An 18,862-nucleotide genomic window follows, 5' to 3' on the forward strand; every position below is an offset into this window, starting at 1 on the left:
AAATATTGCCTTTGATTTACAATACTTGTATTTTACAAATGACACATTTTCTAAAAATTTCAGTGAACATTCAACAGAAATACAAAAATTAAACAGGTTTGTTTCTTAAGTTGGCCATAGTTTAATCACCTCATTATACCCTTTTAATCTGTGGTCCTGGAAAATGTAAGCTGACCACATGGATGAGGGGAGAACAGGGCATGCTTTACCATGTTAAACTTGTCAGTTACAACACATTTTTTTCCTGGAATCATACTCTTCTCTGCTTCCGGTAGTGATTTCAACACCCAGCTAGAATTTGTGCTCAGAGATACTCGTCACCAAACCTGTTATACATGAAAGTTTTCTTTTTTTTTTTCTTCTAAGCATAATGATGGTTGCACAACAAGGAAAGTATTAACTTGTGCCTTCAGAGGCAGGGAGTTTCTTATTTTTATTTTTTGCTTAACAGAATTTCACCAAGATTTTTAAAGTATTAACTTTATTAGCCTGCAATAATTATCATTTTAAAGTAGCATACAAAAACTGTTCAAACAATTCAGAAATAATATTGACAAAGCTCATAACTGCCTCTGATGTGGCAGTATTTAATCCTCTGAGCCAATGTGAACACTGGCAATATGATTTTAATTATTAACATAATACACAATGATAAATATTATTCTCAAAGAAGCAAGTTATTTTCTTATTTACAATTTTTGGAAAAGATCTAATGTAAAAATATTTCCCTTCTTTATGTACTTCCCTGTCATGTCTGCTTTAACATACATCTCTATTCTCTTCAAACAACAGGGTAAAGGGTAGAACACTGCATTATTTGACACATTCCAGCATAATTTTTCAAGGCACTCCAACAACTTGAAGATATTAAAGGAAAAATTTCCTCTTGCTTACTGATCTTTTAGGCCTATTTCCCCTCAAACTTTTCAAAATTAAGCATTGTTACAACTGGTTTTCAAAATTTCATTTTCCATGGTATGGTCCCTCAAGTTATTTTTCTTTTATTTGAAGCCATTCCTTCATTTTCAACTTGCTGAGCAGGCAAACAACTGCTTTTGGTTTCCATGGAAACTGGATTCCTGCGGCTACGGGTAGGCATTCTTGTTCCTCCAATCTAAGAAATGAACAGAACAGTTTACTGTACTTCTATCAGATCTATATGCAGTCCATTCTGTGTTACCTACACATGTACTGATCACCTTGTGAATTATCTTTTACATATTCTCAATCCTCTATTACCTGGTTGTTTTACAAGTTTTAATCTGACACAGTTTTAAACTACTGAACTTTCCAACAACAACTAGGGAAGGAGACAGACCAGGGCAGAGACATGAACAGGGAAACTACCACCTGTGTTAAATGTGGAAGAGACTGCAATGTCAGTAAATAGGAAAATGAAAATGATAGGCCTTTTGAGCTATGTAATTGCAATAATTAGGCTGAAGGCAAGAAAAAGGTGGAAATGAGAAACACACATGGAGGTCAGAAGTGGTCAGGAGGGAGAAGAAATTACACGGACAAAAACAAAGAGAGGAAGGGAAGATATACAAAGAGTATGGAGAAAAAACAAGAGGCCAAGGGGGAAGAAGGAAGAAAGAAACGTGAAAGAAAAAGGAAGGCAGACAGAAGAACCCAAGTAGAAAGGAAAAACTGAAGGAATCAAAGAAAAGAACCAGAAAAAAGAGGAAGGCAACAGCCTGACAGTGAATACAGAAGACCCAAAAGGGAAAGAAGGCAGGCTGGGATGATTTTGTGGTGGTGCTGGTTCTACCCTTGTGTCTGCCCTTCCTCATCCCCACATCCCAGCTGACAGTGTAGGGAAGACAGGAGCACTATTCTTAGGACACAACCCTTTGCTAATTGCAGTCATGTTGAAGATGAGATCTACAAATGTGGTCACCTCCTTGGCCAGTGAAAGTGCGCAAAGTGGAGAAGGCCCGGCCTTGCAGAGCAGGACCAAGGCTGAGCGGCCTCAAAGTGTTTCCATAGGGCCAGCCCATAGCTGTCTCTTATTTTCCTATCCAGTGAATTCTACAACCACAAGCAAATTCCTAGCCCAAAGAAGTAGTACTGCCATTGCTTCCAAGGGACTGCTGGATAAGAATGCACCAGACTTCAGCTTCCCTCATCTAAAATCTACTCTCGTTAGGGAGCATCTCTGGGTTTAAAATTACAAGACTGAAAAAGGATGAGCTTGAGTAGAAATTTCAGTTTCCTAGTCTGTCTGTGGCTGAAATTGATGAACTTTTCTAACGCTGCAATTACAAAGTACTGTGATTTTTAGATTATCTATACTACTCCCCATTCAGCTTGTATTTCCTATAAAGGCACATGGTATCTACAGTATCTTTAAGGAAAGCAAGCATTTTGAAGACTTCATTTGAAAGACTGTGTGTGTGTGTGTGTGTGTGTGTGCAATGAATGTTTACTGTGGATGTTTTAAGAGGAGAAAAAAGGTAAATAAGAAGTACTTGCAAAAAGACTGAAGTGGAAGTCCCATGTAGCACAGGGAGCAAACAGGACCTATCACTACTTGTACAACCTCTACTTGATGCAGTAGAGGCAGAATGCAGGGGTACCCCAGAGTAAATGCCAAAGGCACGCGATAAGGATGAGAATTGAGTTCAAGTGAGTTACAGAATAAAGGATTGCCCCACAGGAAAAAACATTTGTTTCTGAGGTTTTTACACCAAGAAAATACGCAGAGCCTGTTTCATACAGAGTCTTACTTCTTCAGTTTCCCCAAAGCGCTAACCCTTCATTGCTGCTAAGATTGGACTCTATCTGGGCTTAGCTGGTCAAGAACTAGGAAGTCCTACTCTCATGGCCTGGCCAGGAAGAAGGGAGGAGAGTGGGACGATTCCTAATAAATGTAGGGCTAGATTGTGGGCAGGTGAGCAGATCTCCAAAACTTTCCAAAATATGTAAAACCAAGCATTAGTCATTCAGTTGTCTACTGTATTTAAATGCTAGGCTGCATAACAATTTACTCCTGGATAAACTAAGTAGTTGCCTCTGGACTGAATGTCTTAGGTATGTTAAAAAATACAAATTAGGGGCTGGTTCCATGGCATAGTGGGTAAAGCTGCTGCCTGCAGTGCCGGCATCCCATATAGGCACCGGTTCAAGTCCTGGCTGCTCTACTTTTGATCCTGCTCTCTGTTATGGCCTGGGAAAGCAGTGGAGGATGGCCCAAGTTCTTGGGCCCCTGCACCCACGTGGGAGACCTGGAAGTTCCTCATGGCTTCGGATCGGCCCAGCTCTGGCCATTGTGGCCACTTGGGGAGTGAACCAGCGGATGGAAGACTTCTGTCTCTGCCTCTCTGTAACTCTGTTTTTCAAATAAATAAATATAAAAAAAAATAATACAACTTAACGAGTACTCAGTGATAAACACATAATTGTTCAAGTTCATATGGCCAAACCCTGGATATATGCAAATTCTTCTCAAAATAAATAAATGATTTACTAGTGGTTCTAAAGCACATTTTAGAGCTCATCATTTAAAAAATGAAATTATAGTATTTCCAAGGCATAAATCACATATTATTTCAATGCCAGTCTATATTGATAAGGACTTTCTAAAAACACACCGCAAAAACGGAATACTCACGTATTTTTTGTTCTTAAATCTGTTCAGTGCCAAAGTATTAAACCATTCATTTTCACTAAAAAAGAACAATCTATGCCCACGTAGAATTACATGTTCTAAGTGAGAGACTATAATCACTGTTTCTAAATTAAAAGGAGGAAATTCTCCCATAAAATACACAGGCCTTTCAGAAATAGTTCGATTATCATTTTTAAGAAAATTTTTTCTTAGGTTGTAAAAATGACTAAATTAAAGCTGAAACAAACAACTAAAACTGCAGATAAAACAGCTTTAAGATGTTTACAACTAACTTTCTCCATGCTTTCACTTGTCCTATCTAACCACATGCTTTCTTGGCCAAAGTTAACTAGGAATGAGCAATGCATTCTCATTTCTAAAAGGATCCTTAGATCCTTTAGAGGGGCCAGAGCCATGGTGTAGCAGATAAAGCTACCACCTATAGTGCCGGCATCCCATATGGGTGCTAGTTCAAATCCCTGCTGCTCCGTTTCCAATCCAGCTCTCTGCTGTGGCCTGGGAAAGCTGTGCTTGAGCCCCTGCACCCATGTGGGAGAGAGATCCAGAAGAAACTCCTGGCTCCTGGCTTTGTATTGGCCCAGCTCTGGCTGCTGCTGCCATCTGGGGAGTGAACCAGCAGATGGAAGACCTCTCTCTCTCTGCCTCTCTCTAACTTTCTAAAAAAAAAAAAAAAAAAAAAAAAGTAACATTAGAGTGGTAACATTAGAGTGGAGACCTGAAAAACATAAGCCACCCCTTTCACTGTCAATTATTAAAAGCATCCTCAGTATTTGCATTCCAGGTATCTCTCAAAAGGACTTAAAGACACTTACAAATTAATCCAGTATAATACAGAAAAGAAAGAAGAATTGAATATTCAGAGGACACACAGTGATTGGTGTTGTGGGGCAAATGTACTGAGAAAATTATACAACAGGGACAGCAATTCTGACTTTTGGCAGCACGGAAGAAAGATACACTGAGTTTTTGTTTCCTGAACATTAGATTCACTGGTAGAGAACAAAACTTTACCTACAATCAAACTCAAGTTGGAATTTCTTATATAATGCAAATACAAAGAATAAATGACCTAATAGAGAAAGTTTCAGAGAAAGAGATATCATTAAACTGGCATTTCTGGGATGAATTGTATCAAGAAAGTAACACTAATTGTAATTCAATAAATACTGAGCTATACAATACTAAACATAACACAATGCAGTCCTAAATGCTTTATTTGTGTTTTTAACAAGACATTCATTCACTAATTAGTAATATCTGCTTTAAAGCACCTGACAGGCAGCAGCTTTACCTGCTATGCCACAGTGCCAGCCCCTCCAATAAATTTTTAAAAAAAAAATTTTATCCTGCTATGGAATGCATGGAACATTTCTCTTTTTATTAATACAAAAAAGTTAAAATGGTTTTAATATTATACACATTATATTATTCTTTGTTTATTTTTAGTGTAACCTGATAATCTTTGCCTTTTTAAAATATTCAACTGAGAAATAGTTATACATACTTGTAGGATATGCTGTACTTGTAGGATATGCTGTGATCATTGATGAGTGTTAATTCTGGGATTTTCAAATGAGAAATATTCACATGTATTTTATAGTGAGAACATTTAAAAGCCTCGCTTAGAAACTTGAAATATGAAATGCAGCATTTTAATTTCCATGCTGTGCAGTATAGCTGTAGACTCATTCATGCTGTCTACTGGAAACTTTGTGCCCCTTGACCAATGTGTTCCCTGTATCCTCATTCCACTACTTCCCCCCATTACTCACCATTCTTACCTCTAACATGCATTGCAGTTTTTCAGAATTGAAATATAAATGAGATAATATATTTGTCTTTTTGTGTCCTTCTGGGTTTGTCACTTCATGTGATATTCTCTATATTCAAGTAAATTGTCAAAAGTGACAGAATTTCATTATGGAAGGCTCAGTAGAACCCCATTGTGTTTATTTGCCACATTTCAAGTCTATTCATGTGTAGATAGATATGTCCATTGTTTCCACATCTAACCTATACTGAGTAATGTGTAATGCACATTAGAGTATAGGTAGCTGTTCATTATACTGGTTCCATGTCTTTCAAATATAAATATATCTTGGTAGAGAATTGCTAAAATTAATGTTATTTCTGTTTAAGTTTATGCTATTTGCTAAGCTGTTTTAATACACAATTGCACAGAGTAAAATAAAAAAGCACCTGACATTATTCCCAAACTTTATTAATTATTTTTAATATCATACATTTACTGGCTATATTATTCTTCTGCATGCTGCTTCAAATATTTAATGAACAGATACCAAATATACAGAAATAAAATTTACCAGAAAATATGTAACTTTGCCTTTCAGAGGAACATAGGGATTTAACTATGTGGATGCGTAACTCATGCACCCACGGAGCAGGCTCAAAGAATTTTCTTTAGTTGACTTATAAACCTTGTAAGAAGAAAGTTACACTAGCATCAAGGCTGGATTTAGCAGAGCATACAACTTTATCTACTTTTCTTATAGATACACAGTTTATAATGGTGCTGAGAATAATATAGTAAATGTGGACACCAGGATAAAAGACAGTAAAAAAGAGTAATAGGACCTATTATAAGTAAATAATAAGTAATAAGATAGTAAAATAAGACAGTAAAATAATAAATAATAATAAGACAGTAAAAATAAACCTAATAGAACAGTTGATTTCAGAATATGTCTCACCTTTGGCTGTGTTGTGGGACCCAGTGATTTAGGTGGAAAGGTACAAGGTATTCTTCCGTGATAAATATGATACGGTAATAAGAGACTGGGATCTAATGGGACCCAGGGAACTGAGAGGCTGGAAGGTACACCAGGGAGGTCGCAGTGAGTTTTATGTAAATTGTATGCCGTCCTAGTAAGTGTTCCATCAGAAGCTTTGTAGATCAGGAGTGAAGAATCTTCTGCAGCATGAGATAACAAGTAGGAACCCTCCTGCAAACTAAATCCACACAATGAAGCTCAACTATGGGCTCATGGCATCAATTTCAATAACACTTTCTTAATTACGATCTATCAGTAAAATTTTTTTTCCTTCATGGAATCAGTAAAATTAAAAACAGTTATAGAGACAGAACACAACCTTTACAAGTACTTTTATGACCAAATAAGATTTAAGAAGTGTCTTTTTAACGACCTTCACACCTTTTAGGCAACTAATCTTTATTCCAAAGTTTAGAATACCTGATTATTTTTACTGTTACATAAGTCAATGTGTAAGTTTAAAAAATAATTTTATGTGAAACAGTCTGAATTCTCTAGTGTGTGGACAAGAGATACACTGAAAAGCATTCCTACACATTTTTCATTCTACACTGTGCGTTTTTTGTATCTAATAGCAGGTGAATAGAGAAGTCAATGCAACATGTTCACTACACTGAGTTGTTTAAAGTGGCAGAAACAGCCAATGAAGTAATATCATAAATCAGTGTGAGATTCCAGGAGGGTAATAATACTAACAATAGCAGCTAGCAGGTACTGACTATCATGGGCTAACAACAATTATACCACTCACATTAATTTTTTCAATAAATCTTCCATAACTAACTTTCAAGGCATAACATATTACCCCACATTGGAGATAAATAAACAAATTAGAGAAGCTAAGCAATCTGCCCAAGCTCTTAGTATAGGGCTTGACTACCAAAACACAGGCAGTTAAACTCCACAGGCCATACCCTTAATCGTGACCCTCTACTATCACAATAATCTCGTAAGTCAAACATCAAATTCACATTTTCCCTTTCTCTATAGAGAGCTCTAAGGGATCCAATATATCACCATGAAGAGCTAAATAGGTATAATTAATACTTTGTACTTTCTTGGGTTTATGCACTACTCTGCATCAAAGGAGTACCTCAGTTCTTTCCCACGATATATTATTTAAAGATTAATCATATTTCTGTTTTATGGATCTGCCTACAAACTTAGTAAGTTAGATTTTCCTTAACTTACTTAACAGTAAAGAAATACAAGTTGACAAAGGAACTCCAGAAAACTGTTCTTAAAACAATCCTTGCATTCCTGGGCTATTTTCTATCTGTCCCTAACAGAATATTTTCAAAGTGTCTAAGAAATTTTATCTAAGAAAAGAAGACACTGAGGCCAGAGCCGTGATGAAGCAGGTAAAGCCACTGCCTGCAGTGCCAGCATCCCATATGGGTGCTGATTCCAGTCCCGGCTGCTCCATTTCCAATCCAACTCTCTGCAATAGCCTAGGAAAGCAGTAGATGATGGCCCAAATGTTTGAGTCCCTGCACCCACACGGGAGACTCAGATACAAGCTCCTAGCTTCAGACTGGCTCAGTTCCAGCCACTGCGGCAATCTGGGGAGTGAACAAGCAGGGTCTTCCATCCGATGGTTCACTCCCAAATTGGTCGGAAGAGCCAGAGCTGTGCCAATTGGAAGCCAGGAGCTAGCAGTCTCCTCTGGGTCTCCCACACAGGTGCAGGGGCCCAAAGACTTGGGCCGTCCTCCACTGCTTTCCCAGGCCATAGCAGAGAGCTGGATTGGAAGTGGAGCAGCCGGGTCTCCAACTGGCACCCATTCGGAATGCTGGCGCCTCAGGCCAGGGTGTCAACCCGCTGTGCCACAGTGCCGGCCCCAAATAAATCTTTAAAAAAGAAAAGAAGACATATAATAAAAGGCCCCCAAAACACTTACCTACTTAATTTCTTTAGAATGTGTTGGAGAATGTTAAGTAAACTTGAAATCCTATTAAACAGAAGAAATTCATGTGAAATTAATCCACAAAACTCTTACTGCTAACAATTACAGCTCCTCAGCCAGGAAGGGTAGAAAGAGGTTGGACAAGGGAAGAAGAGCACAGCAGGGATACTGTAACAGGTCCCGGGGTTTTGCAGCACAATGACATGATTATGGCTCATGGTGATGCACTGTACTCTATGAAAACCTGGAATAGAGGAGCTGGTAGACTCCAAACACAAAGATAAGAAAATGGGAAGGCTGATTTCTTGGTATGGTGGGTTTAACTTATGTCTACATGTTGAAAAGTTGCATAGTCCTTAAAAATGTTCAAGTATTATATGTTAATCCTGAATTTAAAAACAGTAAAAAACAAACAATTACAGGTCTTTAGAAGAGATATTCCCTTAACATCTGAACAGATGAGATAATGCAAGTCAAAGAATACCAAAATTATATTTGGAATATTTACTGAATTTTTGCCACTTCCTGATTTCTCTTCATAAAGTATTTTGACTTTGTGTGAATCAAAACACTTGTAATATTTATTACTTCTAAGACTAAATTCATTCCTTTTTTCTTTTCTTTTCTTTTTTTTTTTTTTTTTTACAAAATGCTTTTCATGGAGAGAAATGAGGCAGGCAGTGAATAGGGCATGGAAAAGCTTTTCTGTTTACGTCTGTAACAAAAAGTTACTGCTCAAGAAAAGCAATTCTTACAATACAAGTGGATGTATTTAAGAACAAGCCGAAGCCAAAGTTTTAAGTCTGCATCTGGGAAACTTAAGAAATTGTGTCAAGCTCCAGAGCTGGAACTATGCTGCCATTATAAGTCAGGACAATTTCCCATCCCTAGTGGTGAATCAAACATCAACTACCAAGAATTTGAATAGCTCAGACATGTGCTCTGAGGCACAAGTTTTCCTAAAGTAAAATGGAGATATTACAATCAGCCTTTTCTAGCAAGCTGTGAGATATAAATGAGGTCATATTCATAGGTTATTTTCCTTTGCACTTAGGTGCTTAGAGGTCTGAGCAGAATAACTTCATTCTGTTTCAACCTGAGAGCTCAGCATCTCTATCAGATCCTTGCCCTTCCCTGTAAAGGGGCAGAGTGCGTGCTTCCCATGCACTTCCAGGTGACAGCCACTCTGCCTCTAGACTCTTGTGTCTTAGGCAGAAAGTCTGGTGCTACTGGTATTATATTTAATTTAAGAGATGGAGATGGTTAACACAGATGGGTCATGAGAAGCCTCAATATAAAAAAGGATGAAAAGTCTTGAAAATAATTTATTTTAAGTTAACCAATATCCAGAAATAAAGGAAAATGAGCCATCATGTTAACAGGTTTTTCAAATCCTACCACAAAGTGCTTTCTTACTTGAGTGCTGACAGTTTTTCTTTTAATTCTTCTGAGGTAATTTCCTCCAGCAGGAAAAGTTTTGAAGTAAATGCATCAATATGTCCTAAAAAATTCAGATTACAAAAGAAATATGTATTCAATCTAAAATACTTGCTGAATGTTGAAAAACTTACACCAGACTACACATAAAATATCATCTCTAAGCCTACAACTTAAGAATAACTGCTCAAGTATTGATTTTCCTAATTCCAAATCAGAAATTCAAAAAACTCTCAAAAAGCTCTATCAAAAAAAATCTATGCATGCATTTCAAGATTTTTTTTGTAACAAAATAAATTTTTTTGTAAAAAAGAGTTATTTTGGGACTGGTGCTGTGGTGTAGTAGGCTAAGCCTCCACCAGTGGCGCCAGCATTCCATATGGGCATCAGTTCGTGTACCAGTTGCTCATCTTCAGATCCAGCTCTCTACTTATGGCCTGGGAAGGCAATGGAGGATGGCCCAAGTTCCTGGGTCCCGCACCCACGGGGGAGACCTGGAAGAAGCTCCTGGCTTTGGACTGGCCCAGCTCTGGTCATTGTAGCCATTTGGGGAGTGAACCAGCAAAAGGAAGATGTTACTCTCTGCCTCTCAAACAAATAATTTTTTTTTTAAAAAAAGATTTTATTTGAAAGAAGAATTACAGAAAGAGAAAGGGAGAAACTGGGAGAGAGAAATCTTCCATTTGCTGGTTCACTCCACAAATGGCTGCAATGGCCTGAGCTGAGCCAATCTGAAGCCAGGAGCCAAGAGCTTCTTCCAGGTCTCCCACATGGGTGCATTTAAAAAAGTATTGTGTATGTTCTAAAGCAAAACAGGTTAAGACACAACATTGAGGTTGTATAATTTGCCAAGGAAGAATGATATAAAAGATAATCCTGCGTTACATGTTACATAATCACTTCAACATAAAAGCTATGCTGTTGTAGTATAGTTAAGAACATCAATTGGCAAAGAGTGTAAATCACTGATGTTGAAAGTAATACCATTTCTGTCTTTATTTTTTTAATTCTCAATATTTAATTATCAAAACAAATTACCTAGAAAGCTGATGTCAATCACTGGGACAACAAAAATGCACATAATTTACTACCTCATTTCCATATTCAGCCCCCTTTCATTTGCATAACGCACAAATAATTTAATTAGAAACATTTTTACCAGATGACTTCCTTCCTAGATAACAAATCCAGTAGTTCCCACTCCCACTTGTTATTTCTGAAGTTTTAGTTTCACCTCTGCATTTCTAACACTCACTATACAGTGACATTTCTAATAACAAAGACACATGTTAATGGCTTAACTATAAAAAGGACATATTAAGTGCAATATATTTAAGATGTTTACTAAAATGTCTTTGAGGAGACTTACAGTTTTTAACTTTTTAAAGAAGCTCGATGATAGAAGGTATATACACTTCAAATATGGCCTATCAAAAATAACTATATAGAAAACACCTTATGCTTTGAGGGCTTATCTCCCCCAAAAGATGCCAATTTTTCAACACTGGGCTTTCTAATCTGTAGGCCATAAAGGAATAATACACATGCTTGCGATGTTTATCTCCTCAGTCCTTGGGGCAGTTAAGCAAGGCTTGGGATGGCAAAAGCTTCCTGGCCGTTGCCTTTAGCTGTGAGCAATCTCTGTACTTCAACAGTGTGCTGTACAAATCTCTTTCAAATGCATCAAAGCTGGAAAGCACTGCTTTGTGTAGCACAAATACAGCCTTTATATATACAGGTATTCATTCACACAAACATCCATACATTCAGTACATATAGACACACTCTACATGCAGTGCACAACCATACAAATGACCATACAGGAAGAAACTTGGAAAGTGAATTTAATAATCAATTGGAAAAATTATCTTTTCTCTGCTCCTTTTATACCTTTTGTCAAAACATTATAAATTCTCCATCAATTATAAATACAGAGGAACACAGAAAATAATTAAAATATTTACTCAGAAACTGTAAATTAAAACATCAGAAATGTTGAGAATTAGTCTTTTTTTCCCTTAAATCTTATCAAGAGTAGTTTGAACAGTGTTTGTTCTCTTCTTGCACAATTCATGATAGAAAGCAAGCATTTTTTCTATGCTGTGGTGAATTGTTACACTCCTTTCTAAGTTAAGATCAGCTCTCTCATGGTATCCTTTGGGCTTTCAATGATATGAAGTATCTCCAGAAGTTCCTTTAATATCCCACATGGGTGCAGGGGCCCAAGGGCTTGGGTCATCTTCCCAGGCCATGAGCAGGGAGCTGGATCAGAAGTGGAGCAGCAGAACTCAAACTGGCATCCATATGGGATGCCGTCATTGCAGGTGGAGGCTTTACCTGTTATGCCACAGTGCCGGCCCCTTAATATAAAATCTTATACTAGTGTCACCTCTTCATCTTTTATGTCACAGCTACTTTCCTCATTTGTATCAGTATGCTTGCTTTCATGAATTTCCTGTGGCAGCAAATCTAGAGTCTCGTGAACAGTTGCAATGTCAATATTCCCACTGTTCTTCTATAATTCTATGTATTCTATATGTTCTTCTATAATTCTATATATAATTATATTGTACATATTATATATTAAAATATATAATATATCGTATATCACATATATAATATATTCTATATATAATTATGTTGTATAACTATATAACTATATTATATGTAACTATATTATATAGTTATATAATTATATAACTATATAATTCTATATAGTTCTATAATTCCATTTACATTTAGTTCAAATTTCACTTTCAGCAGTATCTCTTGTTTCTTTGCTCTCCACACATGAACTGAAAGATGCAGAGTGACCACAGACACATTCTGAAAGTGACTGACCATGATGCGCATCTCTTATTTACATAGTGATCTGTGGACCACAGGGCCAGCTGTGAAGTTTGTACTTCATGCAGTTACCAACACTTAATACACCATGATTATTGCAATTGGTCCTTATTAAAGTTTTTGGCAATCACACAGAATTGACACGTATTATAGGATTGCAGGGTGGACAAAGAAGTTGTGATGAGACTTTGGAAATTTTCTTAAAAGACTAAATTTTTATGGGGCAACAGGATAAGAGAGTATCGAAAATTAGGGAAAGAGGGGAATATACCTATAGCAAAGAAACAAAGGAAAAACAAGTGTGTTTATTCTACACAAAAAACAGACTATGAGCTACAGAAGTTCTCAAAGTGTGGACCTAGGATTATTAACCTCAGCATATTCAGAGAACATGTTAGAGATGCAGCAGACCAGACACTGAAGGGCTGGGGCCAGCAATCTACTTCAACAAGCCTTTCAAGTGGTTTTCCTGAACACTTTCCTTTAATTAAAAGGGTACTCTAACAACATTAAAAAAAAAAAACTCATAGCTGCTTTTAAAATAGCATTTTAAAATGTGCTGTCATATATGTATGCCCATATGAAAATCAAAACCAACTTAAAGACTCAAAACAGTGTAATACATATTTTTCACTAAACAGTTGTCACAGAGACCAAATATACCATCTCCTCACACTGAAGTAAACCGCTCTTAAGTGGACAGGAATCACTAAGGATGACCAGCACACAGTGCAATGATTATTAAGGAATTTTAAGACTACTTTATGGGATGGTAGTTTGATTTGTTAAATCCCTCATTAAAAAGCTCAAACTTTCAATGTTTTAGTCATGAATCTCCATTCTTCATCAGTATTCAAGAGTTTAGTGATAAGTTTTCGGTCTGTCCTCTCCTAAAATGGAGGTGCTGGGAATTGCTTTCATACAGGTTATAGGAAAACTGTTATAGTATGAGATCTTTTGGAGGAACATGAAAATCCTGGTAATTAAAAACTACTGCAGGCTGGTGCCGTGGCTCACTAGGCTAATCTTTTGCCTGCGGTGCCGGCACCCAGGGTTCTAGTCCTGGTTGGGGTGCAGGATTCTGTCCCGGTTGCTCTTCTTCCAGGCCAGCTCTCTGCTGTGGCCCGGGAATGCAGTGGAGGATGGCTCAGGTCCTTGGGCCCTGCACCCGCATGGGAGACCAGGAGGAAGCACCTAGCTCCTGGCTTCGGTCAGGCGCAGTGTGCTGGCTGCAGCGGCCACTTGAGGAGTGAACCAACAGAAGAAAGACCTTTCTCTCTGTCTCTGACTAACTCTGCCTGTCCAGAAAAAAACAAAAACAAAAAAACAAAACAAACAAACAAAAAAAACCTGCTGCAGCACACTCTGGGCAGTGTGTATTTTGGGGAAAGCGGGGTAGGCAGTGTTCCTTCAAGCAGTACAATCAGTCGTTTCCTTTGAGGGTTAGGCACAAAGACTGAAGTGATTATTTCACTAACATTCTCAAAAAATACGAAAATAAAGGATTGACTGATTATTCAAAATAGGAAAAAACATTTCAAGCCAATAACCTTCTTATGATTAGGCAAGAAAAACCACTTTTAAAGCACTTACTACATATCAGGAATTATGCTAAGTACTCTGAGTATACAGTTTCCTCAGACTCTGACTTTAAAACTACTTATTTCTAATAGGAAACAGGGATGGATGGAAGAAAAGTTTTGTAGCAAATAGAAGCAAGTCATAAGGGAAGTAAAAGAAAATGTACTGAGAGATCAAAGGAAGTAAAAGACTGCAAAGAGAGAAACATGAGACAGGAAGGATTGAAATGTATGAAATGAACAGAATTGGCATTCCAGGAGGGGGAGAAACCAACAATGATTGGCCAGTCATCTATCATGTGAAGTATGTTAACTACATACAAACATAACAAATGCAAACCAACCTCCTGCAGACTATATCATAATTTTAGAAAAATTAAAAATATAGATACATGTACATGTCAAAACAATTAAATAGTACTTTCAAATGTTAACACAATTAGAAAGTTGAAAAAAGCACAGAATGGCAGTAATTTATAATTGAGTCTAAAAATTAAAAGTGTGAATTTACAAGGAAACTAAAAAGGAGAACAACAACTCTTACATAACTTACCAACATAAAACGAGCAGTTGGAATGCAATAAACTTTCAGTCCATAAGCGACAAAGTTCACTTTCAGTCAGAGCTTCAACTCCATAACAACCTTGATATTCTACTTTTGGTAGTACAAAAACTGGAAATTGCTGTAATGCAAGATTATACTTTTTCAAAGCTCCATTAATTTACTACTAATAGCCAATATATTTGTCTATACAGCATAACCACTTTCAAATACTTTCAGGTAATCTTAATTCACTCTTTCAAACAGAGCAGGATTCAGACAGAAAGATGGATATATTTAAGCCTCATGAATAGAGTCCCTGGCAGATGCAGGCAAGAGAGTGATGGATAAAACAGATCTCTCATAGCCACTGCCATCTCCACCCAAAATCAACATACATCCTCACATATGAATATATTTTATTTCTATCAGGGAATGGGAATGACAGCAGAATCCTTACAATACAGCCTGTCATAGATAATTGCCCAATGGCTCAAAGATAGGTGCTTGGAAGCAGTAACTTTAAAACATACTAATAATTCTCAGGATAGAAAAGGCTGGGATTTATTTCTTGCCCCTTTAAGGCATTAGTCATATTATCTCAGGCTTAAACTCTGAGCAGCTCATTTTCTTCAGTGAATGAGCACTAATATCAACACCTGGGGATGTCATCTTCATAATATGAATGCCTCATTCCAGACACTGAAGATCTGACAAATTATCTATTCAGAGTTTACTGGTCAGGACACAAACTAGATCAAGTAAAATGACTGTGCCTGTGCCATCTCACGTATGTCAAAGAAAATTCTATTCCTCACAGGAGTCTCTCCATTTCTAGCTGCAGAAAGAGACATACATGACTCAAGGAACTTAACTGAAATGATATAACTATCCAGGACTTCTAAACTTCAACTAAGGTATTGCCATTTATAGACAGATTTGAAAATATTCCATCAATGTTTCTCAATTCCCAATTTTCACAAAGTGGCAGATTTAGAGGGCTTAGCAGAAAGCTGATGGCAAAAACAACTCAAATTCAGTACGTTTTTTAGTGCAGCTCATATGATTACCTTTTGAAGTTTGTAAAATTCTTAAGCAGTGCTACTTGAATTTCAATGTGCATATGAATAACCTGGTGATCTTGTAAAATGTAGAATCTGGATTGGTGTCCAGGGTTTTGAATTTTTTTGTAAAGATTTATTTATTTATTTGAAAGTCAGAGTTACACAGAGAGAGAGGAGGAGAGGAGAGGAGGAGAGGAGGAGAGGAGGAGAGGAGGAGAGGAGGAGAGGAGGAGAGGAGGAGAGGCAGAGAGAGAGAGGCAGAGAGGCGGGGGGGGGGGGTGTCTTCCACCAGATGGTTCACTCCCCAATTGGCCGCAACGGCTGGAGCTGCGCCAATCTGAAGCCAGGAGCCAGGAGCCTCCTCCGGGTCTCCATGTGGGTGCAGGGGCCCAAGCATTTTGGGTCATCTTCTACTGCCCTCCCAGGCCACAGCAGAAAGCTGGATTGGAAGCGGAGCAGCCGGGCCTCAAACCGGCGCCCATATGAGATGCCGGCACCCCAGGCCAGGGTGTTAACCCACTGCACCACAGTGCTAGCCTCAAGGGTTTTGATTTTTTAAGAGGCTGTTGTTTCAGGCACCATGCTTTGAATGGCTAGGACCCTAAGGCATCTTCTCAATGAAAAATTGCTAAATTGTGATTAGGTTAATTTTACTGTTAAAACCATTCATTCTATTGTATTATTCATCAGCAAATGATAAACTGCATATGATTTATTCTCTTATAACTTCAGAGAAAATAGAAGCTAATGATGAAATGAAGGCCCGGAGGGTTAAGAAATTTGCTCAAAGGCTGAGGGTTGTGCTGCAGTGGATGAAGCTGTTACTTGGGACTCCTGCATCCATATCAAAGTTCCAGTTAAGTCCCAGCTATTCTGCTTCTAATTCAGCTCCCTGCTAATGTGACTGGGAAGCAGCAGTGATGGCTCAAGCGCTTGGGTCCCTGCCACCCAAAAGGGAGGCCAGGTTGGAGTTCCTGGTTTTGGCTTTGCCCAGCCCTGGCTATTGTGGCCATTTGGGGGAGTGAAACAGCAGATAGGATGATCTGTCACTTCGCCTTCCAAACATATTTGCTCAAGGACACATAGGTAGTTTGTAGCAAGATCAGAAAAGAATAGATTAAAAGAAAATCTTTCTGGATCATGAATGGATAACAGATATAACAGATATTAAATTACATATATTTTCTAAATTCAAAAATATATATATTTCTGTAAAGTATGTTAAAAAGTAAATACTTTGGTGGGTTTTGATAACATTACCACATCTAAAAACCCAAGTTCTAAATCTGGTTTTAAGTTCTATATGTATTCTACTGCCATCTCCAGGAAGCCAGGGAGAAAGAATATTTTATCTTAGTATTCAAATTTACAATCAAAATTTTCATACTGTAAAAAGTAAGTTCACTGCTTCTTTTTCCCCTTGATAGATGGCTCCTATTCTTCCCAAGGGAAAGCTTTTCTTAGTTTTCTGTCTTCTACTTTCTCATACGAAATTTTAAAACCTGTACATATATTCCTAAAAAGATATTCCCTGGCTAGTACCCTATCACCAATCCCCTCAGATACCTTCTATTTTTCCTAACATTTAGCACCTACAAGATCCTTTTTTCTGGATCTAGAATGGCAATAGAAATTTTAAAATAACTGCATCTAATTTTTTTGAGCACTTCAAAATATAGTACTTAGGATATTTGGCTAACTGAAGCAGACAATAACAGATAATACCAAATCATCCAAAGTTACTTGGTCTGGATTTCATAATTATGCATAGAATTCAGTAAATTCCAGCTTTATGTTGTGGTCCAAACTAGCCTCTTCAATTCACTGCATCTTTTGAAACTGGCTGCTGTTTTAAGTTCTCTGAAACGCAGCTCTTGTTAAGCAGAGTTTTGATGAGGAAGTGTAAACGATATTGCAAAGTCAAGTCTCAGCTACAATAATGCAGATTTGAAGAATCAGGCGAAAACAGAGGAGAGATGACGTTCTTGGACATCGAAGGTTAGAGCCTTCACAACAGGTTTTAGGTAGGAAATACTGAGGATGCATCCTCACCTAACTGAACAGTACCATTTTAAAAACCCTTCCCTTAACAATACTTCCTCCCTCCCTACTCCTCAGTTTTTCTCATTTACTCAGTATCTGTTTATTGAGTTTCTCTGGTATGCAACATCTTCGAGAAACATGTATAGGACATGATTTCATGGGGCATACATTCTACTAGGGGATTTTTAAACCATGTGCACTAAAACATCACAAATAATGATAGCAATACAATATATGTTAGCAATACAATAACCACTCAGTAGAAATTTTATTTTACTCTTGGGTTTGACAAAACAGAAATAACACATCCTCTCAGACATTCTCAACTCTTCTGACAAACTACAATGAAGAATTAATTCTCTCCTATAGGTAATGCTTGACATTTATAGATTTTACTTTAATCAAGTGAATGACAATATCCTTACCAAATTGTCTGGTTCAGAAACTAAATCAGTACCTAACATTTCCCCTAGGCTAATTTTACTTAAGAGATACTGGCGATCAACAATTTCTAAGTGCTGTAGGCTGAAAGAGAAATATAAAGTGGTATGGGCTCACTGGGTAGGAAGTTAAACCCAAAGTAAATTACAAAGACAGCGAATAAGAAATAAACAAAACTTGAAAATACAATCTGTAACACTGACACCATAGGTACTCCAAATATCCAACCCTAGGACTGATAAATTTATCAGAATTAAATATAGATGAGGCAGAAGAAATAGCAAATAAAGTGTAGTCCTATAATTCAGAGAATATTAGCATTTATCTAACAGAAGATTAATATCAAGCCTATAATATTTTATCATTCCATGATTCTCTTTTATAAAAAGCACTCCCTGGGGCAACTGCTGTGGTGTAAGGGGTAAAGCTGCCCTGCAGAGCTTGCCATATCGGCACTGGTTCGAGACCTGGTAGCTCCAATTCTGATCCAGCTCCCTGACAATGTTCCTCAGAAGGCAGTGGAAGATGGCCCAAGTGCTTGGGCCCCTGCACCCATGGGGGAAACTGGGATGAAGCTCCT

The 18,862-nt window shown here is 37.6% G+C and overlaps 1 protein-coding gene across 5 annotated transcripts in view; it reads right to left on the reverse strand.

The window, feature by feature from the left end:
- Positions 1-464: 464 nt before the first annotated feature.
- ICE2 (interactor of little elongation complex ELL subunit 2) overlaps positions 465-18,862 on the reverse strand; it is a 42,346-nt gene continuing 23,948 nt past the window's right edge. For all 5 annotated transcript variants that reach the window (XM_008268941.5, XM_008268940.5, XM_089310498.1 and 2 more), the window contains 5 exons: positions 14,747-14,876; positions 9,746-9,830; positions 8,324-8,374; positions 6,343-6,601; positions 465-1,114 (listed from right to left, as the gene is read on the reverse strand). In XM_008268941.5, the coding sequence (XP_008267163.1) occupies positions 986-1,114; positions 6,343-6,601; positions 8,324-8,374; positions 9,746-9,830; positions 14,747-14,876 (654 nt within the window). In that variant the 3' untranslated portion in view covers positions 465-985. The remainder of the gene's footprint in view (positions 1,115-6,342; positions 6,602-8,323; positions 8,375-9,745; positions 9,831-14,746; positions 14,877-18,862) is intronic.

The sequence above is a fragment of the Oryctolagus cuniculus genome, chromosome 12 (assembly GCF_051225735.1).
Source record: "Oryctolagus cuniculus isolate XC-2025 breed Fujian yellow rabbit chromosome 12, ASM5122573v1, whole genome shotgun sequence".
Lineage (NCBI taxonomy): Eukaryota > Metazoa > Chordata > Mammalia > Lagomorpha > Leporidae > Oryctolagus > Oryctolagus cuniculus.